The following is a 24,225-nucleotide window of genomic DNA, read 5'->3' as shown; positions in this document are numbered from 1 at the left end:
AAGCTGCCAACGAAGCTTCTCCTAAGCCAGTCACCAGTTTGCCGGTACTCAGTGAGACGCTTTTGCAGCCCCTGATACCTGCTACTTCAGATTTGCAGGCCTCTACTGAGACCCATTCGGAGTCCAGTATGCCACGAGATGCTTCACTTGGGGAACCTGCAGATGTCTCTACCTTGGATGGGTCCGAAGCTGCTGTTCAGGCACCAGCTTTTAAGGGTGTATTCAGGCCTACTGACTTGCATATTAAACCAATGCCATCTTCTTCTTCAAGGCCTAAAACTCGAACCATGCCTAGAAACCTAACGTACAGACCACATGGTCAGGCCTCTATGCCTAAAAACAAATGATAAGAATGGCTCAAGACTTTATTACTTTAATCAGGGGAAGCCAACCTTCCCCCAAGAGACCTAGGACTAAGTTTGCTTATGATACTTCTGACCAGGATTCTGAAATTTCTGTTTCCTCTGATGACCAGGATTTAACCTTATCTACCTAGGAGGATTCTGATGCTGAGGACTCTATTCCCTCTGACCCCCCCCCGGAGGATCTCTCTTTTTTTCGTGAAACCTTGTATACTCTTAGAGAGCATTTTCATTGGGAAAGTCAGGATTTCTCAGATTCTAAAAAGAGGCTTAGGTATTTCTCACTCCTGTTCCAGCACAGGCCTTTAGCTATCCCTCATGTACTAGACATTGTTGATGATGCCTTTTCGGAATCGAGCTTGGCCCCTGTGTCTTTACCTCCTGCTCCCAGAAAACCTGATAGATATTACAGGGTTCCTGACTCTCACAAGTTCCTTTTCAAAAATCCTTCTGTGGATCCTGAGACCATTTCACAGGGTCCCAAGGGCATTAAAGCTACTACTGCTAAAAATCCTACCCCCTCTGATAGAGACTGCAGGGCGCTGGATAGATGGGGTAAGAAGATATACACTTCTGCAACTTTGGCCATTAGGGCCTTAAAACTGCCAGTTTCATATGTTAAAGTATCAGCAGCATATTATTGGATTGCTTAAACAGGAAATTATGTTGATTCCTGAATGTGCTGAAAAATAAGGATTTACAGGATTTAATGCATTCTGCTGAACAAGTTGGAAAACCTACTTGGCAATGTGGTTTTGATTCATTAGAGGCATCTTGCAGGGCTGCTGTCACTGGGTCTGTACTTAGAAGGCATGCTTGGCTTCAGGAGCAATCCTTTCCAGATCATGTTAAAGCTAAATTACTGGATGCTCCCTTAAATCAGGAGCGCCTGTTTGGCAATAAGGCAGAAGACGTTCTTAAAAAGATGAAGGAAAAAGCTAAATCTATGCAAACTGTTAAAGATTTCTTACAAGTTCAACCTCCAAGATTTAGTAGGCGTTGGCCTTCCAAAAATTGGTAGTCTCTTGTCTCTTCCAGGCCTTCTCAGCCCAAACCCAGATCCAGCAGAACACCCAGACTTCAGTCCCAGGGTACGCACAGGACTAAGCAGTGGGGGGGGGCCCTATTCCAAATCTGGGAGTAGTAAAACTCCCCCCTATGGTAAACTGTCTCAACGACTTCATTATAAAACTTCCGAGCACTTAACTGACTGCCCCTTTGGGGGGACAGATTGCCCTACATGCAAGGGAGCTCATTACCCAGGACAAATGGATTTTAAATAGTGTCCCAAGGATACAGACTTCACTTCCACACGTTACCAACCCCAAACGGTTGGCCAGATCTACCCCCAAATCAGTGGGCAGAGGCTCAAAAGCAAGTATTCTCTCTTTTAAGCATAAAAGCTATTCAAACTGTAACGGAAAAGGAAAAGGGACTAGGTTTCTACTCAAGACTTTTCCTGGTACCCAGAAAAGGCAATTCATGGCGTCCTATCCTGGACCTGTCTACTCTAAACACCTTTTTGGTGATTCCAAACTTCAAGATGCTGACTCTTCACCAGTTGCTTCCTATGCTAGGCAAAGAGGCCTGGTTGACAACACTCTATTTAAATTAAGCATACCTGCACATTCCAGTCAGGGAATCTTGCAGAAGATACCTACGCTTCAAAGCAGGCTACACGCACCATCAGTTCTCTGCACTGCCCTTTGGCTTATCTACTGCACCAGGGTATTCACAAAGTGCCTAGCTCCAGTCATTGCATTTTGCAGGCAAAGAAATATTCAAATATACCCATACCTGGACGATTGTCTAATTCAAGCAGAAAGCCAGGACATACTTTTGAATCATCTGGCCTTTGTACAAAGAGTCCTAACTTGTCTTGGGTACACCATAAACGAAAAGAAATCACACCTGGTACCCTGTCAACAAATTATATTCCTGGGTGCAAGCTTGAATACAACTTCCCAGATGGCTTTCCTCATGCCAGAGAAACAAATTCATTTGACAACCTACTTCAGACTAGTGGCCACGAAAACCCTGCTATCTGCAAGACAAATACTGCAAGCCTTGGGGTTCATGGCCTCCTGCATTCGTCTAATTTCATATGCAAGACTGCATATCAGAAAACTACAGTGATATCTAAAAAGCATATGGTGTCAACATTCTCTGGATCTAGACGCAATGATTCCTATCATACCTTGCCTACGCCTAGAGTTTCTTTGGTGGGCAGAGGCTTGCCACCAAAACATGGGACTACCATTCACTCTACCCCCTGCTGCCCAAACCCTAACCACAGACGCATCAGACTATGCATGGGGGGCTCACCTGGCAGGGAAGTGCATTCAAGGCAAATGGAACCCAAGTCAAATGCACCTGCATATCAATCGAAAAGAAATGTTAGCTATACAGAATGCTCTGACAACCTTCAAAGACCACATTCTTCCAGAACAATTAATGGTAAAGACGGACAATACCAATGTTATGTGGTACATAAACAAACAGGGGGTACCCTTTCTTACCCCCTCTGCAGACTAGCCATGGCATTGTGGAACACAGCCTTGAGCTACCAGGTACATCTACAAGCTCAATTCCTGCCAGGAAAGCTAAATGCACTTGCAGACGGACTAAGCAGAAATCTCATGGACCCACACGAGTGGAAACTGGAACCAAAGATTTTCATCATGTTGACAAACAAATGGGGGAGCCCAGATATAGACCCGTTTGCCTCCCCCAGAACTAGCAGTTGGACAAATTTTGCACAAGGACTCCCCACAAACAAGCTTGGAAAGTGGATGCTCTGTCCTTCAGCTGGAAAAACCTATCAGTTTATGCCTTTCCTCCTCTGCCTCTCCTCTCCAAAGTACTACTAAAGATAAACAGGACAAACCAAGGATGATATTGATTGCACCGGACTGGCCTCGCCAACAGTAGTGCCTCCTCTTGCACAGTGTGCCACTGTTGGCCCCATGGCACCTGCCACACACCTCTACCTTCTTGTCTCAGCAGGAGAACCAGATTCTGCACCCTCAGCTTCAAACCCTGAACCTAGCAGCCTGGCTAATTACCTAATCTCTCCTTTACCATCCTTCAGTAAACCAGTGATGGATATTTGAGGCAAGGAGGCCTAGTACTAGAAAATCTTATGCTGAAAAATGGAAAAGATTCTGTGCCTGGAACCAGTCTCAGGGGTTGAGCCCAGCAGCGCCCAACTTACCTCAAATTTTACAATACTTAACTGAGATGCTTCACAAGGGCCTTTCTTTTTCCTCCATCAAAATCCACACCTCTGCCATTATAACACAGAACTTCTCCTCTTCTCTCATCCACTGCTCAAGCAGTTCCACAGAGGGGCCAAAAATTTAAGACCACCCAGGAGAGCCCGAACTCCAGCCTGTGACTTTAACTTTGTATTGGAGAAACTCACTCTTCCTCGTTTCGAGCCAGCTGCTAGTGCAGATTTAAAATTCCTTTCTTGGAAAACAGCCTTCCTTTTAGCCATCACTTCAGCAAGAAGGGTATCTGAATTACATGCCCTTATGGCAATGGAGCCTTTCATAATCTTTCATGCGGACAGGGTGTCCCTAGGAACCAATCCCTCCTTCATGCCCAAGGTGGTATCCAGAGTGGCTCTTAATCAGTCCATTCATTTGCCAACCTTCTTTCCTAATCCACAGAACAAAGAGGAACGGATACTGCACTCCTTAGATGTGCACAGACAACAACTTAGATTTTACTTGGACAGGACTAAACCGCAAAAGAAATCTGAACAACTGCTGGTGGCATTTGCTGCAGGGGCAGAGGGGAAGGCTATTTCAAAACAAACCATTTCTAAATGGAGAGGCCATTGCATTCATTTCTGCTATAAGCACCATGGAAAACCTATCCCACAGGGGATCAGACCCCATTCAGCCAGGGCTGCATCTACATCTACAGCCTTTCTCAGATGCGTCCCTACCAGGGGCATCCTAGAAGCTACTACCTGGAGTTCTGTACATACTTTCACCAACCATTACCATTTGCCAATTTTCTCTAAATCCAGAGCTGGCTTTGCCACTGCAGTCTTGCAGGGTCTTTTAACTGGTCCTAATGCTATCTAAATTCCTCGTCCCATCCTTAGCTTTGGGAATCTACCCAAATGTGATGACTGCAACAGTGAAACGTGAAGAACATGGTACAGTTGTGTACACTTACCATAAATGTAGATGTTCGAGTGTATTCACTGTTGCAATCCTGCTTACCCTCCCTCCAGCCCCCTGCTTTTTTCTTTGGCTATACCTCTATTCTCTTTTACTATGCTTAAAAGCTTTTTTTTTGGTGTATTTGTTTTTTTATTGGAGGCATTTCCTTTGTGTGTGTGTGTGTATGTATATATATATATATATATATATATATATATATATATATATATATATATATATATATATATATATATATATATATATATATATATATATTGCTTCCCATTAAGGGGGCACCTGACATCTGGGGCAAGAAAAACTGATGTAATGGCGTCGGCTGCATGTTTTATACCCCTGACGTCACGGAAGAAGAGACAGCAACTGACGCAGGACCCAAGACTTTGCTAATCAGGCTGACTGAGGGCTACTGCAAGCCGATAACCCAAATGTGATGACTGCAACAGTGAATACACTCTAACATCTACATTTATGGTAAGTGTACACAACTGTACTTTTTCTTTTTAGAGTTTTTATTGCTTGTAGTTTTGTTTGTTCTGACTTGACTGTTAATGGGCATGGTGAAGACAGGATGTTCATCGTGTTTCACTGTTGCAGTAATTACTCTTGGGTTATCCTGCTGGCAGGCTACCTGCAGTCGGCCTGAATTCCAAAGTCTTGGTCCGGCGTCAGTTGCTGTCACCTCTTCCCTGACGTCAGTGCGCCAGGGGTATAAAAGATGCAGCCGATGCCATTTTCTTCAGTCTTTCTTGCCGCACGGTGCCCGAAGCAGAAGCAGTTCGCAACTGCTGGTCGGCCGACTCCTGAGATTTTCATGTTCGAACTTCAGATCCGAAGTCTTCATTTAAAGCTAAGTACCCCGTCGGGGAAACTTTTTTTTCTTGCTCCAGACTGATGTCAGAAAAAGTTAATAATTGTATTTCTTGTGGGAAGCAAATGCCTCATAAGGACTTCCATTCTTATTGTATTCCTTGCCTAGGCCCTGATCACGACGTAGCTAATTGAAGATTTTGTGCTAGATTTAACCAACGCACTATTAAGCGTCGGTACGATTTTGCATTTCATTACTTTGGCCGAAGATTTAATTACACAATGTCATCGGATAGCCATCCGACTACTGCAATTCACAAGAAACGCAAGGAAAAGGAAAAGGACAGTCATCCGAGGTCCAAAACTGACAACGAGGCTTCTAAGCTAGTCGCTGGTTCGCCAGTTCTCAGTGAGGCACTTTCGCAGCCCCTGACGCCCGCTACCTCTGAGCTGCAGGCCGCTTCCGACTCCCACGTGGAGCAGACTAGGCCTCTGGAAACTCGAGGTATTTGACACTTGGAAAATATTCCCTCAGATGGGTCCAGAGCCGCTGAACAGGCATCGGCTTCTGAGGGTGTTTTCAGGCCTACTACACAGTTATATATAAAACCGACTACAGCTTCAAACGCAAAGACTAAAGCACCACTAAAGACAAAAAAACAAGTGCAGCAAGCCCATGGACAGGCCATCATGACTAAAAAACAGATGCTCAAAATGGCCGAAGACCTAATTACTTTGATCAGGGGTTCCCATCCCCCTCCTGAGAAGAGGCCTAGGCAAGAGACACAATATGAATCTTCAGATCAGGTTTCCATTTCTTCTGACTCGTCTTCTGACCAAGAATACTCTCTCCCTCCCTATGAGGATTCCGATGCTGAAGAATTTTTCCCTTCAGCCTCCCCTCCTGAGGATTATTCTTTTGGGGAAACCCTGCATACCATGAGGGAGCACTTCCACTGGGAGAGGCAAGACTACTCAGAATCTAAGAAAAGGCTTAGAGATTTTCTTTTACTACCTCAGCACAGGCCTCTTGCTATCCCTCCTGTTTTAGACATTGTAGATGATGTATTTTCAGACTCCAGCCTGTCCCCTGCTAAGCCAGACAGATACTACAGGGTTCCAGATTCACATAAATGTCTTTATAAAAACCATGCTGCTGACCCAGAAACTGTTTCTCAGGGTCCCAGAGGGGTCAAGGCTTCCACTGCAAAAAACCCTATCCCCTCTGATAGGGATTTAAGGGCACTGGACAGATGGGGGAAAAAGGTTTACATTTCTGCTACCCTGGCTGTGAGGGCTTTAAATTGTCAATTTCATATACTTAAATATCAGCAATACTTATTGTCACTGCTTAAACAGAAAATGTTAACAAATTCTGAATGTGCAGAAAACAAGGAAATGCAGGATTTATTGCATGCAACTGAACAAGTGGGAAAGCATACTTGGCAATGTGGTTTTGATTCTCTGGAGGCCTCTTGCAGGGCCGCTGTTACAGGTTCTGTCATTAGGCGACAATCTGCCTGATCATGTTAAAGCAAAATTATTAGATGCTCCATTACAGCATGATACCTTTGTTTGATGTTAAAGCAGAAGTCATGTTGAAGAAAATGGAGGACGAAGCGAAATCTACAGGTGCAGTCACCCAGATTTAGCAGCAACTGGCCTACAAAGAATTGGTCCTTTCCAGTGTCAGACAGGCCACAAAGAGGCAGATACAGATGCCCCAGAGGCAGATCCCAGCCCCAAGGCTCATACCGGCCTAAACAGTGAGATGTTTTTACCTCCAAAAGCAGAGAAGACAAATCACAGCCATACAGGAAAAAGTCCCAATGACTTTCCTGTGCCAGAACCAAGCACTTATCTTTTGGCAGCCCCCTTAGGGGGAAAACTAGCACTTTTTGCACAAAATTGGCACATGATCACCCAGGACAAATGGGTCTTGAACATAGTGTCTCAGGGCTACAGGTTCCATTTTCACACCCTGCCAAGGGCAAAAGGTATGCCAGACCTGCCACACAATCAATGGGCAGAGGCACAAAAGCAAGTTTCATCCTTCATGGACATGAGGGCCATTCAGCGAGTACCACAGCAAGAGCAGGGACAAGGATTTTACTTGAGACTTTTCTTGGTACCCAGAAAGGACAAAGCCTGGAGACCAATACTGGTCCTGTCTGTTCTAAACACATTTCTGGACGTTCCAAAATTCAAAATGTTGACTCTGCAGCAGCTACTGCCCATGCTGGGCCAGAAGGCTTGGCTTGTACCTTTGGACCTAAAAGAGGCGTTCCTGCATGTCCCAATCAGACAATCTTGCAGAAGATACCTCGTATTCCTAGCTGGCTCAATGTACTACCAATTCTCTGCACTGCCCTTTGGCTTATCTACTGCGCCCAGGGTCTTCACAAAATGCCTGGCACCAGTAATTGCATTTTGCAGACAAAGAGGAATTCAGATATAACCTTACTTGGACGACTGCCTTATTCAAGCAGAGAACAAGGACATTCTACTAAAGCATCTGGCGTTTGTAAAAAGCTTACTAATTTGCCTAGGGTACACAGTAAACGAAAAGAAATCAAAACTAGTACCCTCTCAAGAGATAATATTTCTGGGTGCAAGCTTAAGTACAACTGCCCAGATGGCTTATCTCACGCCAGACAAACAAAGGCAACTGACTTCTTACTTCAAAATGTTGGCAACAAAGACCCAGTTATCTGCAAAAAAATTCTGCAGGCTTTGGGCTTAATGGCATCTTGCATTCTGCTAATTCCATATGCCAGACTGCATATGAGGAAACTACAATGGTATCTAAAAAGTGTTTGGACTCAACATTGCCACAGCCTGGAAACATTAATTACCCTCATTCCCTGCCTGCAACAGGAGTTTCGATGGTGGGCACAGGCCTGTCACCACAACAAGGGACAGCCATTCACTTTGCCCACAGCCAGCAGACATTAACAACTATTGCATCAGATTATGCCTGGGGGGCCCACATGGCAGGAAAATGTATTCAGGGCACATGGCCCACAAGCCAGATGCATCTTCATATCAATCAAAAAGAGATGCTAGCTGTTCAGAATGCCGTGACAGCTTTCAAGGATCTACTTCATCCAAGACAACTACTGATAAAGACGGACAGTACTACAGTCATGTGGTACATAAACAAGCAGGGAGGCACACATTCCTACTCCCTCTGCAGACAATCCATAACTTTGTGGGACACAGCATTGACTTATCAAGTTCACCTGCAAGCACAATTCCTGCCAGGCAAAATAAATACTCTGGCAGACGAACTAAGCAGAAACCTTGTGGATCCCCACGAGTGTAAACTGGATCCACAAGTCTTCAGCATGATAACAAGGAAATGGGGATGCCCAGACATAGATCTATTTTCCTCCCCTCACAACTGCCAACTACAGAGATTCTGCGCAAGGACTTATCACAAGCAAGTATGGAAAGTGGATGCCTTATCCTTCAGCTGGAAAAGCCTAACAGTATATGCCTTTCCTCCACTGCCTCTCCTCCCCAAGGTACTCCTAAAGGTCAGACAAGAGAAGCCAAAAATGATACTGATTGCTCCAGACTGGCAACGCCAGCACTGGTACCCAGTCCTAAAGAACTTGTCTCAAGGTCCAGCCTGGACATTGCTCAGATTTCTCACTTACTGACCCAACAAAACAATCAGATTCTGCACAGCCAATTCAGGACCTTAAATCTGGCAGCATGGCAGATAATGTAGCCATTCAGAACACTCCTCTCTCCAAAGCTGTGATGGATGTTATTTTGGAGGCCAGGAGGCCCAGTACCAGAAAATCTTAGCAGAAAAATGGAAGATATTCTGTGCTTGGAACCAGGCACAAGGAATTGACACGTTTGTACCAAATATTCCTCAGATTTTGCAATACTTAACTGAGATCCTGGACAAAGGCCTATCCTTTTCATCAAGTAAGGTTCATGCCTCTGCCATTTCAGCCCATTACAATACGGAGCCAGTTATCTTTTTTTCATCCTTTAATAAGGCAGTACCTCAGAGGGGCCAAAAACATAAGACCTCCAAGGAGAGCACCAATACCTGCATGGGACCTCGATTATGTCTTGGAAAAACTCACACTGCCTCCTTTTGAGCCAGCCTCAACAGCTGATATAACATTTTTATCCTGGAAAACAGCTCTGCTCCTAGCAATAACCTCTGCAGGACGAGTCTCGGAGTTACAGGCACTCATGGGTGTGGAACCTTTTATCATTTTCCATCCAGACAGGGTTTCTCTGAGGACGAACCCGACATTTATGCCTAAGGTGGTGTCCAGTGTGGCCCTTAACCAAACCATTCAGTTGCCTACCTTTTATCCAAACCCACAGAATAAGGGTGAGAGACTTCTGCATTCTTTGGACATACACAGACAGCTATGCTTCTACTTGGACAGAAGTAAAGCTTTCAGAAAGACTGAGCAACTTTTAGTGGCATATGCTGCAGGATCACAAGGAAAGTCTATCTCAAAACAGACTATTTCAAAATGGATAGGCCATTGCATTCGTTTCTGCTACTCACAGCATGGCAAATCAGTGCCTAAGGGCATTAGGCCACATTCAACCAGAGCAGCAGCCTTCCTCAGAGGAGTACCAACCAAAGACATCTTAGAGGCTGCAACTCTGAGTTCAGTGCACACTTTTACAAAGTACTACCACTTACCTCTGTACTCTAAATCCAGAGCAGGCTTTGCCACTGCAGTTCTGCAGGGCCTCATAGCCTCTCCTAATCCTATTTAGCCCAGCCACCCACCCTCAGCTTTGGGATTCAACCCAAGAGTAATGACTGCAACAGTGAAACACGATGAACATAGTACAGTTGTGTACCTACCATAAATGTAGATGTTCGAGTGTATTCACTGTTGCAGTCCAGGTTACCCTCCCACCATCCTCTTTTCTTTTGCTGGGTCTTATCTGTACTTCTCTATTCTATGCAACCTATGTGGTGTATTTGCTTGTAGATGAAGGAAATGTTTACTTTAGTGCAGGCATGTTTATTGACATACTTTATTTAGCCTACCCTTTTGGGGCACCTGACATCTGGGGCAATAAAAACTGAAGAAAATGGTGTCAGCTGCATCTTTTATACCCCTGGCGGACTGACGTCAGGGAAGAGGCGACAGCAACCGACGCCAGACCAAGACTTTGGAATTCAGGCTGACTGCGGATGTTCATCGTGTTTCACTGTTGCAGTCATCACTGTAGGGTTCTTCCTGCTGGCAGGCAGTCCTCGGTCGGCCAGAATCCCAAAGTCTGGGTCCGGCGTCGGCTGTTCAGTCATGCTCCCTGATGTCAGAGCGCTAGGTGTACAAAGCTGCCAGCTGACGCCATGTTCTCCAGTCTTTCTTGCCATGCGGTGAAAGCAGTTCGCAAGTGCCGGTCGGCTGACTCCTGATATTTTTTCGTGCTTCAGTCCGAAGATTTACTTCTTCTCAAAGCTAAGTACCCCGTTGGGGAAACTTTTTTCTTGCTCCAGTCCGATGTCAGAAAAAGTTAATAATTGCATTTCTTGTGGGAAGCAAATACCTCATAAGGATTTCCATTCTTACTGTATTCCTTGCTTAGGCCCTGACCACGACGTAGCTAGTTGTCGGTTTTGTGCTAGATTTAACCAACGTATGATTAAGCGGAGGTACGATTTTATTTTTCACTACTTTGGCAGGCGATTTAATTATAAAATGTCGTTGGACACGCTTCCGACTACCGGAGTTCACAAACGATGCAAGGATAAGGACAGGCCTCAGAGGTCCAAATCAGACTATGTTTTACAAGCAGAGCCAGCTACAGGTTCGGCCGTCGTCAGTGAGGCGCTTTCGCAGCCCCTGTCATCGGCCATTTCAGAACCAATTGCCGAATCGGACTCCCACGAGGAGCCAACTAGGCCTTTGAGTACTCCAGCTGCAGGACCTTCGGACAATGCTCCCGCGGATGGGTCTGGAGCCGCTGTGCAGGTACTGGCTTCCGAGGGGGTTTTCAGGCCTACACAGCTTCTGATAAAGGCAAAGCCAAAGACAAAGGCAAAAACTCCTTCTAAATCTAAGAAACCAGCCCAGGCCTCTTCTGATCCGGGACCCAAATCTCAGAAAAAGCTACTTAAAATGGTGGAGGACTTACTAACCATGATTAGGGGTTCACATCCCCCTCCAGACAAAAGGCCAAGGCAAGAATTGGATTATGAATCTTCTGATCAGGCATCTATTTCTTCAGTGTCTTCCTCTGAACAGGAATATACTTTCCCTCCTTATGAGGATTCTGATGCTGAGGAATCCATTCAATCAGCTTCTCCCCCTGAGGATTTTTCTTTTGGGGAAACTTTACATGACATGAGGGAACATTTTCACTGGGAAGGACAGGAGTACTCTGAATCTAAGAGAAGGCTTAGAGATTTCCTTCTTCTTCCCCAACATAAACCCCTGGCTATTCCTCCTATTTTGGATATTGTGGATGATGCCTTTTCTGAGGCTAATTTAACTCCTGACTCCTTTCCTCCAGCCCCTGCTAAGCCCGACAGATATTACAGGGTCCCTGACTCCCACCAGTTCCTTTACAAAAATCCTACTGCTGATCCAGAAACCATTTCTTAGGGTCCTAAGGGGGTTAAGGCCGCCTCTGCTAAAAACCCTATTCCGACAGGTAAGGATTCTAGAGCTTTGGAGTGATGGGGGGGTGTACACTTCTGCTACTTTATCTGTTAGGGCTTTAAATTGTCAATTTCATATGCTAAAATATCAGCAATTTCTACTGTCTGTTATGAAACAAAAGCTAGGTACCATTTCTGCATGTGCAGATAATAAGGAATTGTACGATTTGATGCATGCTACTGAACAAGTGGGGAAGCATGGTTTACACTGTGGGTTTGATGCCTTGGAGGCTTCATGCAGGGCGGCTGCCTCTGGCACAGTCATTAGAAGGCATGCTTGGTTAAAGGAACAAAACTTACCTGATCAAGTGAAAGCAAAGTTACTGGATGCTCCTGTTCAGCACAATGTTTTGTTTGGGTCTAAGGCTGAAGAGGTGATAAAGAAAATGGAGGATAAGGCAAAATCCATGCAAACGGTTAAGGATTTCTTACAAGTTCAGCCCCCAAGATTTAGCAGAAATTGGCCAACTAAAAATTGGTCCTTTCCCAGCTCGGACAGGCCTCAGAGGGGTAGATATAGGCGCTCCAGTGGGAGGGCCCAAGCACAGACCTCTTACAGACCTAGACAGTGGAGTGCTTCCACCACCAGGGGTGGAGAGGACAGACCTCAATCTTATAGAAAACAGGCTCAATGACTCCCCCTGCATGGCTCCAGGAACTTCTCTCCTGGAAGCCCCTCTAGGAGGAAAACTCTCTTTTTCAACAAAATTGGACTTGCATAACCCAAGACACGTGGGTTCTGGATGTAGTTTCAAGAGGTTACAAATTCCACTTTCATACCTTGCCAAGACCAAACGGATGGCCAGACCTACCAAAACACCAATGGGCAGAGGCTTTAAACCAGGTGGGATCCCTCATGGCTGTGAGAGCCATAGAACTGGTTCCCCAATCAGAGACGGGGCAAGGCTTTTACTCAAGGCTCTTTCTAGTTCCCAGAAAGCAAAATTCATGGAGACCCATCTTGGATCTGTCAGTCTTAAATACCTTCCTGGAGATACCAAAGTTCAAGATGCTTACTCTGCAGCAGCTCCTGCCAATGTTGAGCAAAAATGCATGGATTTAAAGGAGGCTTACCCACACATCCCTATCAGACAGGAGTGCAGAAAATACCTCCGGTTCAAGGCCGGCTCGAAACGTTACCAATTCTCTGCGCTGCCCTTTGGCTTGTCTACTGCGCCCAGGGTCTTCACCAAGTGCCTGGCACCAGTAGCAGCTTATTGCAGACTCAAGGGAATTCAAATTTACCCTTATCTGGACGACTGCCTTATTCAAGCAGACAGCAAGGATGTTTTACTCCAGCACCTGGAATTTGTTCAAAATCTACTCAAGTACCTGGGATTCACTGTGAACATAAAAAAGTCAAATTTGACACCCACACAACAGATAACTTTTCTGGGTGCTCTTCAAAGCACAACAACCCAAATGGCATTCCTGACATCCGAAAAACAACTACAGCTGGCTTCCAGCTTTCCAAACCTTGGCGTCAATAACTCCGCTAGCTGCAAGGAAATTCCTGCAGGCTTTGGGTTACATGGCCTCCTGCATCCTTCTCATACCAAATGCAAGACTACATATGAGAAAAATACAATGGTACCTAAAAAATGTATGGTCCCAGCATTGCCACAGTCTAGACACCCAGATTGCTGTCTTGCCTTGCCTACAAAAGGAATTCCATTGGTGGACCATGGCATGTCTTTACAACAAAGGGAAAGCCTTCAGTCTGCTTCCAGCCATACAAGTGTTAACCACGGATGCCTCGGATTACGCATTTGGGGGGGGGGGGGCACTTGCAGGGAAAAGGTCTGCAAGGTTTTTGGACAAAGGATCAGAAGCACTTGCATATCAGTTTAAAAGAGATGTTAGCTGTACAGAATGCCCTCTTGACTTTCATGGATCTTCTACAACCAGGACAACTACTGATACGGACAGATAACACCACAGTTATGTGGTACATAAACAAACAAGGGGTTTCACACTCCTACCCCCTTTGCAGACTAGCCATTACTCTGTAGAACACAGCTCTAGCTTGCAAAGTGAATCTACAAGCTCAGTTCCTGCCAGGGAAACAAAATATTCTGGTAGACAGCCTGAGCAGGAACCCGTCAGACCCACACGAGTGGATGCTAGACGCCCAAATATTCAAGATGATTACAGAAGCCTGGGGCTGCCCGGACATGGATCTATTTGCATCCCCCCTCAACCACCAGTTACAGATTTTTTGCACAAGGACATTTCACAAACTAGCATGGAAAGTGGATGCAGTATCATTCAGTTGGAGAAACCTCTCTGGGTATGCCTTTCCGCCACTACCTCTTCTTCCACGGGGGTTACTAAAGATCAAGCAGGACAAGCCCAAGATGATGATTTTACTGGCCCCAAATTGGCCTCATCAATTTTGGTACTCAACACTGATGAATCTATCCCAGGAGCCTCCTTGGATTTTACCTCAGATTCCAAATCTTTTGTCCCAACACCAGGGCCAGGTTCTGTACTCTCATGTCAAAACTCTCAGCCTGGAAAATTCAGGGTCTATGATTAATCCTTCCCTTCCCAAACAGGTCATGGATGTCATCTTAGAAGCCAGACGGCCTACCACTAGAAAATCTTATGCAGGTAAATGGAAGAGATTTCGCACCTGGATGCATGCTCAGGATTCGGATCCTCTCATTCCTAATATCCCACTGATTTTACTTTACCTGACAGACATGCTACATAAAGGTTTATCCTTCTCCTCCATAAAAATACATGCCTCAGCTATCTCTGCACATTACAGTACAGATCCTCCAATCTTTTCGCATCCACTTCTGAAACAATATCTCAGAGGAGCAAAGAATTTAAGGCCCCCTAGGACACCACCCATACCTGCCTGGGACCTCAACTGTGTTCTGGAAAAACTCACTCTGCCTCCTTTTGAGCCTGTTGCCACATCTGATATTAAGTATTTATCATGGAAGACAGCTTATCCTACTGGCTTTGACTTCAGCCAGGAGAGTCTCGGAGTTGCAAGCACTCATGGCTGTGGAACCTTATATTATTTTTCACTAAGATAGGGTGTCTTTAAGGACTAATCCTACTTTCATGCCTAAAGTGGTTTCCAAAGTGACTTTAAATCAAACTATTCACCTGCCAACTTTTTTCACTAATCCACAAAATAAGGGGGAAAGGATCTTGCATTCCTTGGATGTACACAGACAACTTTGTTTTTACCTGAACAGAACCAAGGATAGCAGGAAAACAGAGCAACTGTTTGTTTCTTATGCAACAAATTCCCAAGGCAAAGCTATTTCAAAACAGAACATTTCTAAATGGATTGCTCATGGAATCAGATTTTGTTACTCTCATCATGGAAAGCAAATACCAGGAAAAATTAGGACTCACTCTACCAGAGCTGCTGCTACTTCAGCTGCCTTTCTCAGGGGAGTACCTACCAAAGATATTTTGGAAGCTGCAACTTGGAGTTCAGTGCATACTTTCTCTAAGCACTATAATCTCCCTCTTTACTCTTAAGTGTATGGCAGGCTTTGCTTCTGTAGTTTTGCAGGGCCTTCTAGCTGCCCCTTCTACTCTATAACCACCACCGTTTATCTCAGCTTTGGGATTCAACCCTACAGTGATGACTGCAACAGTGAAACACGAACATAGTACAATTGTGTACACTTACCATGATGTAGATGTTTGAGTGTCTTCACTGTTGCAGTCTGGGTTACCCTCCCTCCTGTCCCCTCTTATACTTTCATTAGTGTGGTTTCCTACTTCACCTTTCTTCTGAGGTGTATTTGCTACAGGGTATGGGGTTTGTTGTATGTTAAGTATTAATTGATTTTTCAGAGTAAAGGTTGCTTACTGCCAAAACAACACTGTAGTACCGAAGCATTAATTATATACACTAGAATTGAATAACCTTCTTCCTGGCAAGATGAACAATAAATTGTCCAATTTCATAAGAATTTTTATTGTAAGGCTTCAACTTATTTTTATTAAAATTTAGTGATGAAAATTTTAAGGATTAACAATCATTAATTTAATATATTAATATTTATAAACATTTTCTATTCTTCTTATGTTTCAGTAGGCACGAACAAACATTTAGTGGTTTTGCGATCGCGTGTGCAAGGCAATATACACTATTACCGTAGAAATGGTTGCACTCAGTTTATTAACAGAGTATTTGAAATAATGGGAAATAACACAAAGAAATTGCAAAAGAAAGACTAATTGTTTCTTGATCTGCACAAAACTTATTATTTATTTTTTTCGGCTCAACTATGTCCGCTGTGGATAGCATGGCAGCGGAGTTGCTTACACAAGAAAACCTTTTATAAAAGTACAAGCAAGCGCAGAAGAGCCTTCAAAGTAACTGAAAAAAAAAAAAAAAGATGTTAGTTTTTGCATATTTTTTCATATGATATGAATAATTCAAACGTACAAATAACAGTGAACAGAAATCAATATGATGAAAGTATTTTAAACAACTTCCTGACGAAAATGTATTGGAATCAAATTTCTATAAATGTGTTTCTTCTTTAAACAGAAATGAAGTTCTGTTTTGCAAATGACTTAATTGGATTGTTACAATTCTTTTAATTGACTAATTGTTTTACTAACACTGTATTTAAGCACACAAAGAACTTTAGGTAGTTCATCTTGAAAAAGCCCGTCATAGGAACGGGTGAAAGCGCTTGATTTACTTTTGTTTTTTCTTTGGATTTTACTACTAAGAAGTGATTAACTTGTCGTGCATTTCTATTTGTTGGTTCACAATAAAGGATCGTTTGTTTTCAACGGAGAGGTATTTTACTCCAGTTCAAGAGTTTAAAAGAAGAAGTTCATTGGGCTTTGGTGCTTCTGCAAATACTTTCTTGTTGCTTATTGGGACCTAGTTCGTGTTTAGTGTTTGTTGTATGTTACATTTTTGTTTTACTATTAGCCTTCACTTTTGGGCACCTGACATCTGGGGCAAGAAAAACTGGAGAACATGGTGTCGGCTGGCAGCTTTGTACTCCTAGCGCTCTGACGTCAGGGAGCATGACTGAACAGCCGACGCCGGACCCAGACTTTGTGATTCTGGCCGACCGAGGACTGCCTGCTGGCAGGAAGAACCCTACAGTGATGACTGCAACAGTGAAGACACTCGAACATCTACATTTATGGTAAGTGTACACAACTGTACTGTAGCCTGCCAGCAGGATAACCCAAGAGTAATGACTGCAACAGTGAATACACTCGAACATCTACATTTATGGTAGGTACACAACTGCACTTTTCTCCGATTATGTTTCTTAGACATGAACTGCCTTCACCCCTAGTTGAATATAAGTGTGTAGTGTACTTGGGTTCTGCTAATCTTGACTGTTTTAGTTCATTTGGAAAAGTCTCCTGTCCAGGATAGACTCCTAGGTTCCTTCACCTGTTCAGGGTCAAAAAGCCATTGGGAGTCTCAAAAAATTTTATGAAAAAATCCAAATTCAAAAGGAAGAAGTCTTCTGGCTTCAGAAATTTCTTTTCCTCTGCTTCTCCAGTCAAACTGTTTAGGATAGAGAGCACAAAATATTCCACAGACTCTTTTTTTTTGCACTAAATTAGCAGTAAAGGGTGTACAGGAATACAGGAGCTTCCTGCTGCTAGTCCCAGGATAGGTCCTACTTGCAAATATAGCATTTGTACCCCTCCTGAGGAGGACTTCACCTGGGTCTCCATTCTAGGCCCACTTCTGACAGCTGTTATAGATGTTACTATGAGAAACTCTCCAGGACCATGCTTCATACCCATCTTCCTGTCTTTCAGTGATAGCCCAGCCTTCTCTGCTTCAGTCTGTGTTCTGTTGCTGATTAATTCAGGCCACCCAAGATTCCTGCACTCTTCTACACTGACCACTGATGGTCCTTTCTAAAGCGGTGCTGAAATTAGCATTCTTGCTGTTGGCCTCCCTTCCTTTGCAGTCCAACTCTGGAACTGAAGAGCTAGAGGTTGGGAGGTTGATGTCTGTGTCAGCTGCAGTCCAGTTTGTGTTTGTATTGAACTCTGAGTTTTCTGCCTTTGAGCCCCTTGGAGAGAGGACTGACTCTGCCATTGTCTTTGACATCTTTGGCAAGACAACTCTGGTTTGGCTCCAGTTTGTCCTCTGTGCAGGTTGGCACTGAGATTTCTATGCCAAGTGTCCTGGGATCACTTCTGATGATGCCACTAGGCTTAGTGCCAGTGTTGCAACTGACGTTGACAAGACTTTCCAAGGATCTTGTGTCTAGGACATTCACTTCTGAGGGTCGTCTCCTTCCTATGCTTGAGCCCTTGAAAATTACTTGTAGAGACAGAAGAGCAAATAATTTCTTGCATGACCATCACTGTAGGTCTGAGATGGTTTCCTTTTTGGGGTCATCCTCCTTGGAAGATTCCCTAGCAGGGCAACTCGCTAAGCGAGCGTGTAAAATGTAACTTTTGGATACCCCCCCCCCCCATCCCGAGTGTCTTTAGCTGGGCTCATACAGTGTCGCGGAGTCCAACTAATTACCTGCCTGGTTGACCTCATGTTTCTGGAGATCCTCTTGATGATGCAGGGAAAGGGAGGTTGACCTGCTCACACACCATTGACTTCAGAACAAGTCATGCAGGAGGCCTTCCAGTCTCTCCAGTTGTCCTGCTTGATGGTTTTCCATACAGAATCATGGTACATGTGGCTGTGGGGACAGGGAAAAAAAAAGACCCCCCCCCCCCCCAGAACTGGAAATGTGGGACAAAAAACACTTGTTTTGGCAACCTTTGGAGGCCCTATGGTTCATCCCCAGGTAAAGAGTCTCTAGGTTTGGATTGCTTTGAAAAAAGGGCAGCATGGTCATGTACTTTATCTTTAAGGTTGCAAAGATAGCAGACCCATATGGTACAGTTTCTAGAGTCAGTCCTTGATGAGATTTCTTGTGGAGAAAGACTGGCACTGTTCTACAGAATAAACTTGCATTTCAGGTTGCCACCATTTCCACCATGTCTGACCTATTTAGCTTGCTCACAACACTGTGGAAGTTTTAGCGAGAGCAGTAGGCAGTGATATAATGATACACAGTCATGCCTGAATTCTCCTGACAGATTTCCAATAGAATTCCAATGCTTCCTTCTTTCCTTAATGCCCCTTCAAATGGCACCATTCTTTTCACACCATGAGTTAAGGCAAAGAAGAAGGTGATAGTGAGGTGAAATTCTCACGACTATTGATATCAAGTTCAAGGCTCAACATCACCCCTTTTGCATGGTATAGAAGAGCATACTTCATAAGTGTTTATTAATAAATATTGAGGAAACATTGGAATTTTTAAAAGGATATGAAAGTTTTAGATGAGTGATGGGGAATCATCCCTTTGTTGTAGACAAAAGAGCAAGGAAGTTAATAATTTTGCTGTAGAAAAATGTTAAGGGGTGCATTGCAAGATCTGTCAAATCTTAGTAGGCTCCTTTCCATTCTATAGCTGCAAATTTAATAATTTCCAATTTTTCTTTTTTAACCATAACATCACTTATACAGATTTTAATAGGCTTTTTTTTTTTGGTTAAAAAATACATATTTTTTTTTTATCAGAGGGTTGGTGATTTCAACACATTTGTTAAAAAAAAAAAAAAACAGTGAACTAAGGTGGCAGCTCAAAATTCAGTGCTTTTGAATAACCCTGGTTTGAATGAAAATGTAAATATCGCGTGTTTTTTAAAGCAAGACCTATATGGTGTTAGTTTGTTTTGCAATTTATTGCTGTTCATCGAATGCCTAATGTAATGATGTCATTGGTCTGAAGAAGTTCATACAGTTCTGTTGTGAATACAAGTGCTTAGCATTAAAGCATAGACTAATTGTTCCTGTTTTTGAAGTGTGGCCAGTGGTATCAAGATCAACTGCCAGTGAGGAACCAGTGTACCTTTGTTGGTAATAACTTCAAGGCAAGCACCAGCTCAGTGGCAGGAATATGGGTAACAGTCAGTTTTGTTGCATCCCACTTCAGGGGTCAGCAGCAAACTCCCTCTGGCCTTGTCTGACTGCCACAGTTTTCATTCTTCCACATGTGAAGCATCACATGCGAGTCCTCCAGTAGACCTTGGAGACTTGATAGAATGATTTTGCAGATCTAATTTTGACCTTAATCAGAATTTCTGAAGCATATAGGAGACCTCTAGATTGATAGCTCGTCAACACCAACTGATCTCTGGGCAGCGGTTTCTTCTTCCCAATCCCCTAGCCAGTCACTGTGGGTACCTTAGCCCAAAGATGGGATGGGCTTACTGTTTGGTTGCAGACAAAGGCCATTCTCCACAGAAGTACCTCAGATTAAGGACCTTTAGAAACCTTTTGTCTCATCTGATGGGCAGGCCTTCATGTCATAAGGTTAACTGCTTAATGTCTCCAATCATGATGATGGCTAGGGACTCTGCTTTCTGAGACCAAGTGGTCCGTATCTTTATTTCTGCCTAGAATCCAAGTGCTAGGAAATGTCCAATGATAGAGGGACATGTTAATTAGTTTGGGTGTTGGAGAGAAGTGGACCTTTTTTCTGCTTCGATTTCTACAGTTTTCAATACTAGTCAGAGGTTCTCTTAAGTTAAGGGCCACATGGCTGCTGCACCTAATTTCCTTTTAGGTACTCTGAATTCTTCTTCAGCCTTTCTTAACATTTGCAGAAATTTTCTTAGGGGTGCCTTTTTGCTTAGATCCCTGCTGAGAAAAACCTGTTCTGCCATGGGATCTTAACTTTTTCTTTGGAGAAGCATACTGTACCTCTTTTTGAGCTAGTAGCCAGGATGGACGCAGTTCCTCTTGTGGAAGAATATTTTCTGGTGGCGTTTACTACTCTGAGCTGAGTTTCTGAGCTACAGGCTTTGTTCCCACCTTACCCCATATTTTTACAAAGGCAATGATTTTATGCATTAGTCCTTCATTCATGCCCAAGATGGCTACTGAGACTAGTATTAACTATGCTGTCAGTCACCCATTGGTTTTCCTCAGTCACACTAATAAAGGAGAATATTTGACAGCTGATTTTTTGCACCTGAGACCATCCTTGTTCAGGTAGTGGCCAGAATGGGGAGGCAAGTCCTATAGGTCCATATGATGTTCTCCTCAGTTAGATCAAGGCTACCTAGTTTCCTACAGGCTCCTATGCCTACTCATCTGTTTTTCCGCTAGTCAGTTCCACAGTCAATGCCAGTGTTATCGGTGTCAGTGCCTTTAGCATTAGGTCACTCCTTTGGTGTCAGGGCTCAATACTTCTGTCATTGTCAACATTTTCATTGTAGAGCTTTGAGTTCTTGGCCTTCAAGGCTGTGGAAGACGGGACTCTGGCACTGATCTCTTTGGTGCCGAGAGTTGACTTGATGTCATCAAGTTTCCCAAACTGATTTCTGACTCCTTGGTTATGGTTGACTCCACTTTATCACCTCCTGACCAACCAACCTCACTTCCATCATCTTTTTCAAGTTTACTTCCAGTTCCAAGATGGAGACCAGAGTTCTTTTAACTGACCAAGACATCTAGTGCACTTCCCATGCCAAGTCTTGGGGGATCAGCTGTTAGTACTTTAGAATGCTGAGCAGGAAGAAGTGAAGAAATGGCTGCAGAAATTCAGATGGCAAAACAGTAATTCACTGAGTAAACTCAGTGACCGAATTAAGAATTAAAATAACTTGCTGGTTAGTGATTTTTAAAATGACTGAAAGACTTTTCAAAGAATGCCTAAAACTTCCTCATGCAAAGTCAGACATCATCCTCATCAGTCACCATCGCCACCTCATCTGCTAACATGTGCCAAAGTGCAGCTGAGAGCTGATGAGACTGGACAGGGCTTTACTAGCCTTCAGTGACCTCATTTCTTGGATACAAGAAAGAATTCAGTAAGAACTTGCAGAACTGCAACATGTTGCCTTGTGAGATACGCAAGCCTATGTATTTCTTCAACATTTCTTTTTAAATGAAAGACCTTTGCTTTGATAAAAGACTTCCATACTTTCTCAAAGGTTGTGGTAGAAGATGTAAGTAGTATATAGGTTCATAGGTTGGTACTAGGCTCTTGGCCCTAGGGCCTATGCAAGCCTAGCCATAACAATTCCCTGGATATTTCTTCCCAAAATATTTACTTCTCTGGACCCCTGTCTAGCAGGGCGACTGACATGATCCCCAGGGTGAATTTCCTATCTCCCATCCAATCAAGGTTCCTTTTGAGGAGGGCCAATGAGGTGCTCTGCTTGACATGTATGGGCAGTCTATTCCAGAGTATGGGGAGTCTCTGGGTCAGGAACCTATCTCTCCAGCATGTTTTGTTCATTGTGATGACAAGGTTTAGATCACTGGAGCGTCTGGCTCTGAGGGATTGGGATTTCTTTAAGTGGAGCATGTCCAACAGCTCAGGGTTTGACATGGCCTTGTATGTTAAGCAGAGATCACCTCTGAGTAGACGATGTGCCACAGAGTATAGCTGGAGTTGTTTTAGACGGTCAGCATATGGCATCTGCTTTAGACTTGTGATTCTTTTAGTGAGGTATTTCTGTGGCCTTTCCAACTGTTGCAGATGTCTTGTGAGGTACATACCAAACTGGGCATTATACTCTATAATGGGTCTAATGAGGGATGAGTACAATGGGACAGTGACCTCCTTTTTTCTGGATAAAAAGCCCTTCGTGATGAGGTGTGCCACATAGAAGGATTTCCTGACTGTTGTGGCGATGTGGTTATCGAAAGTGAGACCACTGTCCACCTGTGTCCCTAAGTCTGTCATCACACTTTCGATGTTTAGTGTCTTGCCACCTATGTGGTAATTCATGGGTACATGTATTTTTTCAAAGGGGATAACTATACATTTCTTGGTTTTATTTTCTTACTGTCGTGATTTTTTTTTAATGTCTAAAATTTTTTATAAGTTTTAAATAAATAAAAATGGGTTTATTGTACTTCATTTTCTATCTCCTAAATGTAAAAAAAATAGAAGGGGAGGCAGAAAGCGAGCAAGATAAGACTGTGAGCCCAGAGTGACCTGCCTACCCACTGTGCAAAGTCCAGTAATGTACTTAAGGAAGGCCTCCTAATGGAGGCTTGAAATGTCCCTGCTGGCCCCTCATAATGTCAGGATTTGTCCAGATTTCTGGCAGTACGAGGTTGAGAGGTATCGCCTAGAGGACAGAACCACTGGCCTGTGTGAGTGATGAGGCTGAGCTAGGGACTGGTACAAATCAGGACTAAAGAGACTGTTGAAAAAGGACCAAGTAAGTAAAAAGGTAAAACATGTTTTTTATCTTAGCTTGTATTGAAGAGGGGTATTTTTCCAAGTTGCATATAAATGTGAGTGCTGCATACCCAGGTACTTGAATGTGTTGGCAAGTGCAACTGAAAATTATGTGCTTAAGGGATAGCTATTTAGACTGAAATGAATGTGCTGTTTTCAGATTCATGTTTTTGTAACTGTTTAATATATGTTGCTTTTCAGCTGGTTGGTGAATTTGTAGAGGTCACCTGCATCAATCCAACCTTCATCTGTGAGCATCCACAGATCATGAGTCCGCTGGCTAAGTGGTGAGTGTAACTCGGGCTATGATAGTTTTGCGGCAGTTTGGGAGCATTGTTTTTTTCTAAAAATTGGGCTGGATCTGCTGTGGCTCCTCTGAAGTCAAGATTCTGCCACACTGATGATGTATTAAACTGATAATTTTTTTTCATCTCTTTGTAGTTATGATTTTCTGTTATTACATTACCATGAGTGGAAAGCAATTGAGATGCTGGTGGTGATGGAATCAAGAGGGCACTGCATACACTGCAAAGTCCTGATCAAGCGGAGATTCTGCTAAAAGTATTAGATTTATCAGGTTATATTGCTCATGGGATACAGCATGTCATATACTGATTATGCTGTTACATTGCCAACACTACTTGTGTAACTGTGCGTGTTGAATTTCTAGATTTCCATTTTTATTTTTTATGACCCTCTCGATCGTTCTACAACTTCTGGTGTCATCTGGAGAGTTTTGGATACCTGTAGTAGACACGCTTCTGAAATTCAGTATCTTGTCAAGTGAGCACTCGGTGCGTGGGGCTTTGGCTAATCTTGTCCCCTGTGAGTGCTCCTGCTCATCTCTGTAATAGTGCAGGGGTGGGTTGCACTTTGTATTTTGTGTAGGAATACCTGTGTAGGTGTCCAAGTTTGTCATTGCCACTGATGTCACCACTCTCCCAAGT

At 43.7% G+C, this 24,225-nt stretch overlaps 1 protein-coding gene across 4 annotated transcripts in view; it reads left to right on the top strand.

Moving 5' to 3' along the window:
• KARS1 (lysyl-tRNA synthetase 1) overlaps positions 1–24,225 on the top strand; it is a 580,608-nt gene that overhangs the window by 453,200 nt on the left and 103,183 nt on the right. For all 4 annotated transcript variants that reach the window (XM_044081774.1, XM_044081775.1, XM_044081776.1 and 1 more), the window contains one exon: positions 23,480–23,565. In XM_044081774.1, coding sequence (XP_043937709.1) covers positions 23,480–23,565 — 86 coding nt within the window. The remainder of the gene's footprint in view (positions 1–23,479; positions 23,566–24,225) is intronic.

The sequence above is a fragment of the Protopterus annectens genome, chromosome 8.part1 (assembly GCF_019279795.1).
Source record: "Protopterus annectens isolate FY-2018-M chromosome 8.part1, PAN1.0, whole genome shotgun sequence".
NCBI lineage: Eukaryota > Metazoa > Chordata > Ceratodontiformes > Protopteridae > Protopterus > Protopterus annectens.
This window is presented reverse-complemented; position numbering and strand designations above follow the sequence as displayed.